The sequence below is a fragment of the Opisthocomus hoazin genome, chromosome 5 (genome assembly GCF_030867145.1).
Source record: "Opisthocomus hoazin isolate bOpiHoa1 chromosome 5, bOpiHoa1.hap1, whole genome shotgun sequence".
In the NCBI taxonomy this organism is placed as follows: domain Eukaryota; kingdom Metazoa; phylum Chordata; class Aves; order Opisthocomiformes; family Opisthocomidae; genus Opisthocomus; species Opisthocomus hoazin.
Genome location: NC_134418.1, coordinates 10,312,133 through 10,328,316, shown reverse-complemented (window position 1 = coordinate 10,328,316; position 16,184 = coordinate 10,312,133). Strand labels below are relative to the sequence as shown.

The window sequence follows — 16,184 nt, the reverse complement described above, 5'->3', positions numbered from 1 at the left end:
AGGACCATAAAAAAACCTGAAATACTGAGTATACCTCACTCTCTTCAACAAATATGAGTAATATTTTCTGATAGTGAATGCATGATAAAGAGCTGTGTACTTGTTTATTAGAAAATGTGTGTTACTAATAGTGTTTGAAATATGAATAATAAATTACCCATCTGGTTTTCATTCTAATGGGAGAGACAGTTTCTTGAAGTAGAGACCCCTCTAGAGCAATTGCCATCAAAAACAAGTCTGGTCTGTCTAAAATCTTAGCAAACCAGTTTTTCTTATTGTCCACACTGTATCTGTATTCCCTTCTGGGCTGTCTTCTGGAGTGAGTGGACTAACTCCCTCTGAGATAAAACTCAAATCTAGTTTTGGAATAGTTTGGAGATCGTTTGTAGGCAGTGTGGATGAGATGTGGCCTGTTTGTCTCCCTTTCATGACACTGTCCCAATAGGTTTTACATCCTTGGCATATCCACACGCACATGCTGAGCAAAGCGGGCTGTCAGAATCGTGCTATCAAAACTATTGTGATGGCTCTCAAATTTCAGGCATTTCGTCCCAGGCCTCATTAAGGCTACAGGCTGATCTGTGGTACTACCAATGCTCTTTCTGAAAGTTTATAGTATATAGTCACAAGGGGATTCCAGCACAAACAGAATATTTCAATAGCGGTGAGCTGCTGTGCAAATTTGAAGTGTCCTGTTTATTCCCTGTCCCTTTTCCTCACAGCTTTTAGAAGGCTCTGGCAGAGCTGATGCAATGTGAGAAACCAGACAGCAAGTCTGGGCACAGGGATGTGATCACATCTGCCTTTTTTTGTGGAAATGAACCTTGGCTGCTTTTGAAACTGCACTATTAGGAATACAATTTTTGCAAACTTGTTTTCATACACAGTCCTGCTGAAATGAATGTTGATTTAAAAAGAACAGGCAGTATGGGTATTATATCTGAATTGATCTTACTTGAGTGCGTTTTCTATTTTTTTTTTTTAAATGGTTATTGGAAAGCACTGGGGATAGAGACAAGTCAGACATATTACAGGTGCATATAAAACATTTTGTCAAAAGTCTTCTACAAAGTCATCTAGGCTAACAAAATCATTTTTAGGTAAGTATGCTCTGATGTAGGCTTCACTAAGATAATGGTAGGTTGCCTTAACGGGGATGAGAATGTCTGTATTTTGTTGGACCTTAGCTTCAAAGCAATTTAGTGTCGTATTTTCTAGTCAGTACAAACAACTATCACTCAGACGAGCTGATGTGCTATTAGAGAAAGTCAGAGCATGCCTGCTGTTTTTTATGGTTGGTCTATGTTCTCTGAGTATCCCTTGCATTCAGAATATATTTTTGTGCCATGTTTCTTTTCAGTATGTTTATTCCAATAATCTTGAGTCATATGCTGATTATGACTGCACTAATAGCACTAATATAGTATCTCATTTTATGAGTATTTAGAGTTTTGAAGTTTTTACTGTCTCTTTTGTTGTTGCTTTATTTTTTTAGAAGTATATTTTAGTGAAGGCTTTAGCATTTAAAGAAACCATATTTACTATGTTAGAGAAAAGTTCTCTATTTCCTCTCTTTCTTCCTCACTCATAACAGTTTTGGCTTTATGGTAGGGAAATTTTACTTAAAAATGAGTGAATGAGCATGTCGACAAGACTGAAGTTCAATTGCATTCATGATGAAAATTTACACTGTATTAATATTACAATGGGAAGTTCTTCGTTATTGGTGTGACAACTGCAGTATGAAAAGTCACTGTTGGTCGTATCGTAACACTCATGTCTGATGCTCCAAAACATCATCATGTTGATTTGATGTCCAAATGCAGAAATGAGGTTTCTGCATCATAGACCTATGTTCTCTGAGCATCTTGAGCACATGTAGTATTCTTTTCCGTGATAAATGCATGTCTTTGGCATTCTCTGTAGTAATGCTCCTGATTCGTATAAATTCATTAATCTCATGGTGAGTGTGGTGTATCCGATACATGGACTACATTTTATAGCACGATGTTTTCCATTTGGCTCAGTAAAGCTTGGAGTATCATCTATTCTGTAGCAACAACAGCAGTTCAGTCACGTCCAGAACTTCTGTTTGGGATTATCTTTCTAAGTGTAATTGTTCTGTGTGTTATTTGAAGAAAGACAGTCTGTAGCCAGTATAAATCTGCGTCTCTGCACTAATCGATATACAAGATGCCCGCATTTTCTTTATGCGGATAAGATAGGGAGTCTGTTACTATTTCCTCTATAGACTAAACATAAGCACAGAAATATACAGAGCAATTAACAACTCAGAATGAAAGATTCTATACAACTCAGAATAATATCAGCTAAAGTATTTTTAGCACAATATGAATTACTGACTGTGGCCTTCATTCTCTTTTAGTTTCTTGCCAAAAGCTCCTCAGAGAAGATTTGACTTCTAGAAATGGGAGGGAAAAGTTCCTGTAAAATTTTCCTGTGCTAGAGAGATGATGGCACTGCATACTTCCACTTGTTTCATTAAAATTCGAAGATAATACATTTCAATAAACTAGGTATAAATTAAATTGTCAGTACTCAAGTGCCTACTGCTGTTAAGTGGGCTTTGTTAAGGTAGTTGGTTATATGCTGATTCATTTTATCCTTTGAATGGCCTTTGCCAGTGATGTTCTGGAAATGCTGCAGGTAGAAGCCAAAACTATGCACTGAGCATGTTTCAGAAATCCATGCTGGAATGTAGCTAGTGCTACTGCCAGGTTATTTTTCTCTAATATGAGTGTGACTGGAGCATGTAGCTAACAGGAAACAAAAATTAGCATCATCTTTGATCAAAACAACTGTATTTTTAGCTACGTAGCTTTCACTACCTTGCAGATTAAAAGGTATTTTAAAGTGAAGTAATTATAGTAATACCTAGCACTTGGAGTATTCTGATACAGAAGTTAATCTGTACACGGTGTTGTGTCTCTGGGAGTTTTATTAAGTCTGATTCTGTGTAATTTTAGAATAGTTTGGGCGAAGTTAGGATGGTATTTTGGTTGCAAGAAACAAGTAGTGCTATTCACTTGTAGTCTGTCACAATCTTTGTTCTTCCCCTTTTGTCTGTACAAATTTCAGCGCCTGGCTGAGCACTTCCCTTCTGCTTGAGACTGGCGTGTGCTAGCATCCCCTGTAGTCCCAGTGGGGTCATGGTCATTGGAACTCTGTACTGAGGAGTTTAATAGACCCCAGGTCCTGCTGAGTTCATTTCCACTGTCCTCCTCTGTAAGGCAGTTGCTCGGACTGAATCTTCAGCAATGTGCAGAAATTCATGTATGATCTTTATATTAGTTTAAATACTTGTGTGCCTATTTGTTATGAAGTTGTCTGTTGGTACGTCTTCTGAATTGATTAAGATTTTCGAAATTCTGCTCGAAGATTTTTTTTTTATTCATACATAGTATTCCATTAGTGGGATTTCTAGAGAAACAATTTTAGGAAATATTCAAAACTTGAAGGCTTATGTTCCAAGAAGACAATTAAAAAAAAAAAAATCTAAGGCACACAAATTATCTTGTCTTACAAGCTCTCAAAAGTGAGAGGTGTTAGCATATTCCTCTAATAGCTGAATTCCTTTTTGCAAGGAAAAATGTAGTCTAATTCTGATCTCAGCATGGGTTTTATTAAGTTTTAACATAATAAAAGTATTTAAATAGTTTATTTTGCTATACAGTGTTCTTCTGTACGTTGTTTTTTCTCCCATTCTGTATCTCAGTCAGCAAAAAGTACTTAAAAAAATCTGAGAGTTCTGCAAGACAAAAAATGGACGAGACAGAAATGAAGAATGATAAAAAGAGAATGAATTATAGGGGAAGCTCAAAAGTTAGGTGCAGCAAGAGACTTCTTGTCTTGGATGGTCCAGTTTTTAGTCAGTGCGGATTTTCAATAGCTTTGTCACTGGCATCCCAAAGAACTTAACAAAAATTATCTCTGTAGCTCTACGTCCCTATTACATTCAGCTTTCTCTGCTGACAGTTTGTTTGGTTTTTTTTTTTTTCCCTGCGTCAGTGAGTGGAAAATTTGCCAATTCTTTATTTCCTCCACATCCTTTCATAAAACCTCAGGAAATTTCACCCAGAGTTTTAAAGATGGATGCACTCTCTCAGGTTTGGAACAACAACAACAGTGGTTTGTGTAAGGATCACCTAAGATAGCAAGACGACCTCTGTCCTATTCTGTCTGACTCCCACGTGGCCTTGTAGTCCTTAGTTCTCCTGTACTGACATGATCACCTACTGGCTGTAGCTTGTAGGAACTTACAGTTAAGGAGCACTTCTATCAAATCAAGAATTGCCCTTTCCTCAGTGAAAGGGAGGAAAGAAAGGGATACTGGTTATTTAGGTTTCCTTTAACTCCTTCAGTCAGCCTCCTGTTCACACTTTTGTAGCCATTGAAGAGGAATTCCCTGCTAACATACGCTCAGTAAATTCCTCGGTATGTGGAACAATCTTGTCTGAAATGCTAAATTTTACCCTTTCGGAAAACAACTGTTACATTTTTTCTTTAGAAAGTAGATTCATCCAGTCTAAAAATCTTGTCATTTCTCATGTGTTTAAAGGTCTAGTATTTGTACCTTTGGGCAGTATTCTCTTGACACTGTTTACTTTAAAGCTATAATATACAGCTAATATACAACGAGTACAATATTCACTAGCTGCAACTGACACTCAAAGGGTTGTTATCTGTGTCTTAGCACTGTTTTTTCACCAGAACCGAATCGTATCTTCTTCGAGTTCATCCTGGAGTTTAATAGTCTCCTGTATTAATGAACATCAGTTTAGCAGAGCTTATGTTCTGAGTACAATTTTCTTTCAGGAAAATGAAATTAAATAAGTAATTACATTTAGTCAGTTTATATATGGGAAACAAAACCAGTCTTTGTCTATTTGAAAGACGCGTAGGGCTGCGTATATACAAACTCCCTGCTTGCTGTGCAAAGGTTAGTGATCTGTCAGTTTATAACCAAGCATCTGGGCTGAACCCATGCATGATTTGACAAAATAATTTGTCACAAAACATGTCAAATCAGGAAGTTAGTAAAATAAAATATATTTTTCTTATTTTAAAAGTCAGTCATCGAGTCCTTTATCATATGCTGCTACAACATTATTACCTGAGGTCATTGCCAGGTCTAAATTTCAAAGAATATGGCAGAAAGAGGAGTAGTCATAGGAAATCAAATGCACTATTATTATGGCCAACTCTCTGAAGTAAGAGAGTATTTTTCGGTGCCCTCTTCTTCTTCCCTTGTATTCACTTTGAAAGGTGCTTAAGCTTGTGGAAAGGTGATGAATTACTTCTAAGTATCCCACTTGACTGACATCTAAAACCTTGATAGTTTTGTGCTGCTGGGTAAGGCAAGAGGGGAGTGCATTACCTTTGAATGATGGTTCACTGTTGAAAAACAGTAGCTAGTATCACAACGTAAGAAATCCATCATGAGAAGTCTGTTTGATTCTGTGGTTTTTGACAAGAAAAACAGATGTCTTTAATTTTCAACTAGCCACTAGGTGGCAATTGCAGACAAGTCAAGATTTGCTTAGGAATGCATGTACGCATACATACCAGGCTGGCAATGCTATGGTGACCTTGCTCATTTTCATATTTTCTCTACTTATTAAGCTACATGCTGTATTTTAAAAATTAGGCCTTCAGAATGACTTGAAACTGTGTCTTATATAGAGTTCACAGAAAATAACTGTTTATTCCTTTACAGTAATCAATAAATGTTGCTACGGACCATAGTTAAATATGGCAGTTTTCCAAAAGACAAATCATGAAGATTGTTTGTTTGTGGGTTTTTAAATTTTTTTTTTAATTTCTGCTGTGTAATTTCTCATGAGTGAGTTGCCACCATCTTTGGAGACGCCAGACAAATTGAGTGAATTTCATGTTGTGAGTGTCCTTAGGACTCAGAGTCTTGTTCTGCATTGCAAGAATACTACTTTGGGCTGTGTGTAGTTTTGCTTGCTGTTTCTCCAGCAGCTGTGGCCATTAACAACGGAGTAAACAGTGTTGATGCGTTAAGGAAGTAGCTCACTGAACCTGTGCTTACATTTCTTCTCAAATTGATTAAATGAGCTAAGAGAGCACAGTTTATCAGCAGGTGGGGTAGAGGAGCAAAAGACAACAGCAAAAGAAGAGAAAGGAGTGAGAAAATTTTGAAGAAGCAAATAAACAGGGGGAAAAATCCACTACAAGAATAAACTGAAAAAAGTAGTTACACCTATAGAATGTAAAGCTCAAAGGAGTTGTCATCTACTTCTCTATTGTCATTGTAATGAAATCTGGTCTTACAGACCAAAGTATTAATTCTGCTCCAAAAGTAATACAATGCTAGTCATCAAACAGATGCCGTGAATTTAAAAGCTTACTTTGTGTTTAATTGTGTAGAGCTGAGTTCTTCTTGAAAGAGAACAGTTGTGGCCTAATTATTTCCATAAACTTTCTGGAGAAGAAGAAACTGAGAGAAATTCTAGAAACATTTGGACGTATAATGCTTCATTTTTTGCTGGAGTGCACGTTTCATAAGATAAACTACAATGTTGCTGCTCTGAAGTTTTTTTCAGACGGAAAAATCTGTGTTTTTTCTCAAATATTAGGAAAGAACTGATTTGCTGAAGCCACAGCTATTAGACTAATTAAATCTGACAGGATCACAGTCTCTGTAAATAGTCTTGCTTATAGGAAATGCAGCTAGGTTTGCTATTTACAGGCATTGGTAGCCACAGTAAAACAATATTTAATTCCTCTGTCTTTGTTTTGCTCTAGTCTTCGGCACTATGCCTCACTGTAACAGCAGGTGGATTAGTCACCACATCAAAGGATATATACGTTATAACTTTACCTGGTCTAACTGCTTCCTTATATCTGTTCAGTCTAACTCCTTGGCTGTTTTTGATCTTCCCTCATGACACATCCGTACTGTGTACGTTTATGCATGGATACTCTTATCTCAGTAATAAGTCTTGTCTCTGTTCTTATTGCTAAATAAGTTCTTAGATCAGTACAGGAATTAATCAAAATCAAATGTCCATAGAATAGTCTGCAGCCACCTTTGTGCATTCCTATATATTCCAGTAACTTACTGTTTGTTATTTTTCATGTTCCCCTTCCTGCAGTTTGTAGGTCTTCAGACAGATATAGTGTATAGATACTTAGAAATGCGGATCTGAGCAGTTAGTAGATTAGTGAACCGCTTTCTAGTAAAAGAGAATATACATATGGCTATAAATGCCGTTGTATACTTATATAGAGATCTATTTCTAGGAAGTTACCAGGGCTGACTGAGGTCATTTGCTCAAAAAATAGCAATTTATGCTACTGAAAATGCATATGGAGAGGAAGAGAGAGGTATGGGTTAGTTGAATCAGTATAAATAACTGAAAGAGGAATTTAGTATATGAAATGTGATCAACCACCCTGCTTGACCTAGAGTAAGAAATAATTAAAATGCACCAGTAGCCTCTGTGATTAGGTGAAGCCTGACTATACTGACTTCAAAAGTAATTTATAAAACATATATCTGTATACTGTAATCTTTTGAAAGAACCAAAATAACATACTGGTTTTTAACCTAGGAAGGAATCAAAAATCAATTGCAAATGTAGACATAGGATAGCAAAAATGGAAAGCTCAACAGAAAGTGCAACTGAGAATAAACTCATCAAACTGGGAACTGTATATTTGTTGAATTTTGATTAGGTTTTGTTTTCATTGATGTTTCTACTCTTCTTTGGTACAATGGCTTTCCTTATGGATTAGAGCATCCTTTTTGCAAGGCTTGAATGCTTTATGAGAAAGCTGTGTTTGTGAGGCTCTAAAAGAGACGTTAATTCTGAGTCTTCTTCCCAAAGTGAAGCCTGTCACTGTTTCTGAATGGCTCTGTATACAGAAGCTAACAGCACAGGCAAGAATCTACACTCTTCACCTAAAACAACAGACAGAAGTAGAACAACTTTTAACAGAGGTATTTTCAGAAACAAGAAAACAAATTTCAAAGCTGTGCTAAAACACCAGAGTAAGGATGGATTATAGTTGCAAAAAAATCAGATTACGGAGGTAGGAGGAAAGAAATCAGCGGTCTGTTTTTCAACATGTACAGTTTTAATCCAGTGTTTCTAGTGAGATATTTTTTTTTCTGCCATGCCTGTGCTCCCTGCTTTGCCAGCATGATTTTTTCTGAAGAGTTTAATAAAGAAACAGTGATCCAACAATCATCTAGAAGATGGGGAAAATATAAAGTAACAAAAAAGTAACTGGCCCTGTAAAAGAGGTGATGAATTGGTGGAGTGCTAGGTGACTGTGTGGCAAGTCCACTGCCACAGAAAGGTGTCAGCTTTGGACACCCAGGAAAAAGATAGCCACTCTGCATTTATCCTACCCAAAGTGACTTTACTGCAGATCAGATTCAGTGCTTTTTTCTTTTAAGTTTGATAACTATATTAGAAAATTTAATATTTAATGATTTAATGCTTGTACTCATGAAAAAAAAAAGTGTTTCACTGACAACAAAAAGATGAAAAAGAAGTGGGTATGATTGTAAGGGTGTGGGTTTTTTCTTCTTTGAGTCATGACCTGAGATTCAACAAGGCTCAGTGCCAGGTCCTGCACTTGGGTCACAAAAACCCTGTGCAAGCTACAGGCTTGGGGAGGAGTGGCTGGAAAGCTGTCTGGTGGATAAAGACCTGGGGGTGTTGGTGGACAGCCAGCTGAACATGAGCCAGCAGTGTGCCCAGGTGGCCAAGAAGGCCAGCGGCACCCTGGCTTGTATCAGTAATAGCGTGGCTAGCAGGAGTAGGGAGGGGATCGTGCCCCTGTACTCGGCACTGGTGAGGCTGCACCTCGAGTACTGTGTTCAGTTTTGTGCCCCTCACGACAAGAAGGACATCGAGGTGCTGGATGCACGTCCAAAGATGGCAACAAAGCTGGTGAAGGGTCTAGAGAACAAATCCTATGAGGGAAGCAGCTGAGGGAACTGGGATTGTTCAGTCTGGAGGAGAGGAGACTGAGGGGAGACTTTATTGCTCTCTACAACTACCTGAAAGGAGGTTTTAAAGAGGTGGGTGTTGGTCTCTTTTCCCAAGTAACAAGTGGTAGAACTAGAGGAAACAGTCTCAAGTTGCACGAGTGGAAGTTTAAATTAGATATTAGGAAAAATCTCTTCACTGAAAGAGTTATCAAGCACTGGAACAGGCTGCCCAGGGAAGCAGTTGAGTCACTATCCCTGGAGGTGTTTAAAAGACCTGTAGAGGTGACGCTTAGGGACATGGTTTAGTGATGGTCTTGGCAGTGTGAAGTTTACAGTTGGACTTCATTGTCTCAAAGGTCTTTCCCAACCTAAATGATGTTCTGATTCTATGAAAACTATAAAAAATTGAAATCTCCATTTTTACAATCAAGTGGTTCTTACTAATTGTGTTGCAGGTTTACAAATATTAATTATGAAGCTTGTATGTACATTTTTGCATGTGTTTTCCATAATCAAGAGAATACAGTTCTTTTTCTCAGAGCTTGCATTTTAAGACATGATGCAGCAACTGACTACAATTTCTGCAAAATATTAGTTTCTGTCTTTAATCTTTGAATTTTAATGTTATGCTACAAGTGTACTTTATATATGTTTTTGGTTTTTTTTAGTTGCTTCGTAATGAAACCAGAATCTTTCTATGGCTTTCCACTACCTCGTACTATTGAAGACTTCAATTCTATCTCAGTCAGAAATCATGTGAAGTAGAGAAGGCAGTGGGTTGACAATGGAGTACATAAATTGATCAATTACAGTAATGTTGTAAACCCAGAATCATAGAGTCTCAAGATAGTTGAGGTTGGACAGGACTGCTGGAATTTCTCTAGTCCAGCCCTCCCTGCTTAAAGCAGGGTCCACTAGAGCAGGTTTCTCGGGACTATGTCTAGTAGGAGTTTGAGTAACTCCAAAGGTGGAGGCTTCACAACCTCTCTGTGTAACCTGTTCTAGTGTTTGACCACTGTCACAGTAGAAAAGTTTTTTCTTTTGTTTAAATGGAATTTCTTGTAATTGTTGGTGACCACTGCCTCTTGTCCTCTCACTGGGCACCAGTGAGAAGAATCTGGCTCCATCTTCCTTGCACCCTCCCATCAGGCATTCTCAGCAGAGGGGAAGGATCACCTCTCTTGACCTGCTGGTGATGCTTTTCCTGACGCAGCCCAGGATGCTGTTGGCCTTCCTAGGTGCGAAGACTCATTGCTGGTTCATCTTCAACTTGTTTTTCACCAGGATCCACATGTTCTTTTCTACAGGGCTGCTTTCTAGTCTGTGAACTCTGAGATCCTGATAGCCTATTTCTTCAGACTCTTTGAGATCCCTGTGAATTGCAGAGCAGCCATGTGATCTATCAACCACACCACCCAGTTCAGGAGTGTCTGCCATCGTGCTGAGGTTGCACTTTGTCATGTTATCCAGGTCATTAATGGAGGTGTTCAGCAGTATTGGCCGCTGGGGTAATCCACTAGCACCTCACCTCCAGCTGGTCTTTGTGCCACTCATCAAAACCCTTTGAACCTGGCAGTTCAGCCAGTTTTCAGTCCACCTCACTGCCCACGTATCTAGTCTGCATTTCATCAGCTTGTCTGAGGCTTTTGTGAGAGATTGTTTTGAAAGCCTTGCTGAAGTCAAGGTAAACAACATCTTCTGCTCTCGCTTCATCCACCGAGCTAGTCACTTCATCACAGAAGGCTATCGTTGCTTAAGCACGATTTCCCCTTTGTAAAACTGTGCTGACTACCCCAAATCTTATTCTTGACTTTAATATGTTTGCAAGCATTTTCCAGGATTATTTGCTCCATCACCTTCATAGGAATTGAGAAGCTGATTGACCTGTAGTTTTCTGCATCCTCCTTCTTGCCCTCCTGAAAGAAAGGAGCAACCTTTGCTTTCTTCCAGCTCTCGGGAAGTTCCCCGGATCATCACAGCCTTTCAGACATAATTGAAACTGGGACCTTGGTGTCATATATCCTTCTGTCTATTGGAACCTCTAGAAATAAGTTTTGGCATATAGTGTTGCTTTTTGATATGATTTTGAAATTTTTTGTTAACCAGTACTAGGGTTTTCTTGTTAATCATCCACTAGAATAGCTTGATTTTTTTTTTCCCTCCCCTCACTCAGAAACAATGAAGAGAAGTATTAATAGTTAACTTTCACAACCAGCTTTTCCATCACACTGTTTGGAGTATATTCCTTCTTATCTGTTGGAACATAATTGTTCAGAGAGAGCAGTTTAGTCTCTCTTTAACTTCTAACAGGATGCGGATGCCCTTTTCTAGCAGTAAGGGATCACATCTCAGGTTGGATCTGTGAAGGTTTTGCAGAAATATACTTGAAATAAACATAAAAGCAAAAATGCAGGCCGTATTATGTAGTCCAAGGGGGTAACAGTAATTTAGAATCATGGAATCATAGAATAGTTTGGGTTGGAAGGGACTTCCAATGATCACCTAGTCCACCCCCTTGCAGTGAGCAGACACATCTGCAACTGGATCAGGTTGCTCAGAGCCCCGTCCAGCCTGACCTTGAATGTTTCCAGGGATGGGGCATCAACCACCTTTCCAGGCAACCTGTGCCAGAGTTTCACCACCCTCATTGCAAAAAATTTTTTCCTTATATCCAGTCTAAATCTATCCTCTCTTACTTTAAAACCATTACCTCTTGTCCTGCTTCTACAGGCCCTGCTCAGAAGTTTGTTCGTATCTTTCTTATAAGCCCATTTCAGGAACCAAAAGGCCACAATGAGGTCTCCCCAGAGCCTTTTCTTCTCCAGGCTGAACAGTCTCAGCTCTCTCAGCTTTTCTTCATAGGAGAGGTGCTCTAGCCCTCTGATCATTTTTGTGGTGTCCTCTGGCCCTGCTCCAACAGGTCCATGTCTGTCCTGTGCTGAGAGCTTCAGAGCTGGATGCAGGACTCCAGGTGAGGTCTCACCAGAGCAGAGCAGCAGGGCAGAATCCCCTCTCTCGATCTGCTGGCCATGCTGCGTGTGATGCAGCCCAGGATATGGTTGGCCTTCTGGGCTGTGAGCATACATTGCCGGGTCATGAGCTTCTCATCAGCCAACACCCCCAAGTCCTCCTCAGGGCTGCTCTCAATCCCTTCATCCCCCAGCCTGGATTGGTACCAGGGGTTGCCCTCACCCAGATGCAGGACCCTGCACTTGGCCTGGTTGAACCTCATGAGGTTCACATGGGCCCCCTTCTCAAGCTTGTCCAGGTCCCTCTGGATGGCACCCTGTCCCTCCAGCGTGTCGGTGGCACCACTCAGCTTGGTGTCATCTGCCAACTTGCTGAGGGTGCACTTGATCCTGCTATGTCATTGATGAAGATGCTAAACAGTACTGGTCCCAGTATGGATCCCTGAGGGACACCACTTGTCACCAGCATCCATTTGGGCACTGAGCTGTTGACCACTACCCTCTGGATGTGACCATCCAACCAATTCCTTGTCCACCCATCAAATCCATATCTCTCCAATTTAGAGAGAAGGATGTTGTGGGGGACTGTGTCAAAGGCTCAGGCAGACAACATCTGTAGCTCTTCCCTTGTCCACTGAGGTAGTCACTCCATCATAGAAAGCCACTAGGACTTGCCCTCAGTGAAGCCGTGCTGGCTGTCTCGAATCACCGCCCTTGTCCTCCATGTGCCTTAGCATAGCTTGTAGGAGGGTCTGTTCCATGATCTTCCCAGGCACAGAGGTGAGGCTGGCAGGTTGGTAGTTCCCAGGGTCTTCCTTTCTACCCTTTTTAATAATGTGTGTGATGTTTCCCTTTTTCCAGTCACCAGGGACTTCACCTGACTGCCATGACCTTTCATATATTATGAAGGGTGCCTTGGCAGCTACATCAGCCATTTCCCTCAGGACTCTGGGATGCATCTCATCAGGTCCCATAGACTTCTGTATGTTCATGTTCCTTGGGTGGTCATGAACCTAATCTTTTCTTACAGTGGGAGGGACTTGGCTCCCCCAGCCCCCATCTTGCTGTCTATCCACTCTAGAGGTGGATTTACCAAATTTTATGCTTAAGAGGTATTTACTAATGCCACATCAGTCTTCCACTTTTGTTACAATTAAACTGTCACCTAATTTTGAAGTCAAACAGAGGAAAGCTTTCCATTTGGAAGAGTGTTCTGAGATTGTCTCCTTATTTCTTCATCCTTTTAAATATCTAAAGTAAATTTATCTCATCAGATTTGATAATCTAAATCTTAGAAAACATCATCTCAAGGAGAATCTTAGGTCAACTTGTAAGGATGTGTCATGTGCAGATAGATTGAACTACCCACTGGGGATTCTTGTCTTTGTCTACTGACTATAGGGGGACTCGAGACAGCTAGTTTAGACCAATGACTAGCCTAAAGACATCTAAAATTAGATGAGAAGAATCTATTAAGCTATTCCAACAGCTAAAAGATGAGCATTACTACTTTCATGTTTCTTCAGTTACTTCTTTTCTGAAGATTTATGCAAATTATGAGTTAACTAATTTACAAGTGAAAGTACATTTTGCACTTGCAATTACTTACTAGTGTTATTTCAGAATTATTAGTAACACTTCTAAAATTGCATTAAAAGCAGACCTTCTGCATATGATGTCAGTGAATACAAGATGGCAATACAGTGATTTATTTTTATCATTGTAGATTTTGAAATAATTTTTAGTCTATGTCACTTTGTTCAGGATTTTGGAGCTAATGAGTTCAGGAACAATAATCAATGAGAGGAACTAAAATAACTTCCAGCATTGGTTAAAGAGTTTATCTTATGAAGTACATGTCAATACCAGTACAGAGCTCAATGAAAAGGCTATACAATGATCTGTACCATTAAGCTGATTCAAGCCAGAATTAAAATGTTGTGGTTTCGTTTCTTAAATGTGTGAAATTAGGCTTCCACATTCATGTCTACGTACATAATAAAGGACTTATTTTTCTAAACTTCTAAGGATCTACTAGCTTCCACGGCCAATTAAACTGCATATTATTCATACGATCAAGCACTGATCTTCTCCAACATATTATTGATAGAAATCAAGAGCTATCAGTAGAAATGTTAGTTTTGTGGACAGATTAAATAACCACTTATTTCAAAAAGATGATTAATAACATTGCAATAAGCATTGCCACAACTATATTCTTAAATGTTTCTAGAAACTGAGGAATAAAATATTAAAATGACAAGTGTTTTTTCTGGGTCAAACTTCGTATTGATGGATTGAGAGTGGTGTTCCTAGTTTACCCATGCTCTGGAAATATTACGTAGTAGTTTCCTATCTCTCTCTCTGTGTATGGTGCTGTGGCGGGTGTTCAACTTTAATACATTTAATTGTAGGTCTTTAAGTGTGATACTAAGACTAGAAATGATATGGTTCTGTTTTGGAGGTTTTGTTCTTTTACTTCTGCTTTAAATTTCAGTCACTTTTGCAGTCTGATTACATCCCTCTTAAGTTTAAAATAAGAATTTTGATTTCAAAATTACATAGAAAATGATCATTCTGATTTGGAAATTATATAGCACTATTCCCATCTCCTGAATTCACAGTACTACATAATATTAGTATGTTCATTTAACTCCTGAGCCACTCGCAGATTAATTGTGTGGAATTGTGGAAATTGAGCTTGTTACACATTATCTCTCGTCACGTGTTACCCTTCTACATGAAGAGGCATAATGACATAAAATAACAAGAGGAAGCTATCATGTGTCATCTTCCGTGGTTTACTGGAGGTGTATGAACCCAGATCTTTAAAGAACAGTCTTCTGTTATTCCTAGTCCTGCACGTTTGTTGATAAATTTAGTTCTCACTTTTAACCTTGATGGATCTGCAATAAAGAGCTCATTCTTTATTTTATCTTGCATTTCAAAACAGTGGGAGTAGATATGAGAAAAATTTCTAGAGGGTGAAGAATGATCTGTTCCCTTAGCTTAAGGCAGGGTTCACCTGTAATATAGGTTAAAATAATAAGAAAATTATTTTTATTGGGTTACTAGTTGTGTTCTATGGTGCATCCAGAGATTAGGATTTGGAAAGGCTGTCAGTGAGAAATTGTCCTTACAAGCTTCCACTTCTCAAGGAAAAGCAAATATTCAAAAGTATCTATAGTTACAGAAGTATGAAGATTCCTTTGAAAGGCAAAGTGGTTAATCTGTTTTATTATATGGAAAAACCTTGTTGGCATTAGTATCACTAATATTTTTATGCTGCTTATAAACTGGTCATAAACCTGTTTTCATAAATTTTAACTTACTAAGCATTTTTATTCTTGTCTACAGAACATTCAAGGTATCTCTAAACATCCAGTTAGAATTACAAAGAAACAGTATGTAAAAGGTAAACTATTTTTTTATTAATATGAGAAGGCAATTTTATCTCATTATTTTACTGAGTTATATTTTAAAGCAGACCAATAGCTCCAGCATTAAAGAGTAGAATAGGTTATTGATGCTTAGCTATACATTATCATTTAAACCAATTAGGTTGTTCCTGCAAAAAAAATTGCTGTTTCAGTACTGATCTAAATAGTCACAAACTTTTAGATTTTTTTTTTTTTGTTTCCCTCAGCTATCTCACAATCGCTTTTTCCAGATGAAATTATGCATCTTAATTCCATTAAATATCCTAGGGATGATTTTGTGTGCATTCAGCTTATCAGGCTTTTCCTGAGGAGATATCAAAGCATTTTAATCAAACTCACAACTAAACACTAATAGTTAGGCATATGTGTTGGTTTAGAAAACAGAAATGGATTTAAGGCAGATGATTCAGAGAGAATAAACGTGAAGTCTAGAAAAGCATGACCTGAGTGATAAAGAGAGAAACCCACAACAGTAGACTCAAATATAAAAGAGAGATTTACCAACATAAACTCTCCATCTTGAATGCGTACAGCCATAGCTGGGAAATGCTGCTCATTTGTTGCACTTGGTTCTCAGATAAGGGCAGGCTTGCCTTTTCACAGCTATTCACTCCCTGTGTTTGAAGTAATACAGATCGTAAACCAGGAGCCTGTTGAAGACAATGTAAAACTTTGACAGCAGCTTGATCTACTTGATTTATTTTTACAAGTATTTTTTAAAAGTTGTTATAAAAAAAAGTGTGAGCAGTGGCTGTGTAAACATGAGCTGCTGTGCATAACTGT

General features: G+C 38.6%; 1 protein-coding gene across 1 annotated transcript in view; it reads left to right on the top strand.

Moving 5' to 3' along the window:
* Positions 1–16,184, top strand: part of POLN (DNA polymerase nu) — a 110,098-nt gene that overhangs the window by 30,581 nt on the left and 63,333 nt on the right. Inside the window, exon 15 of the mRNA XM_009934767.2 lies at positions 15,319–15,376. Coding sequence (XP_009933069.2) covers positions 15,319–15,376 — 58 coding nt within the window. The remainder of the gene's footprint in view (positions 1–15,318; positions 15,377–16,184) is intronic.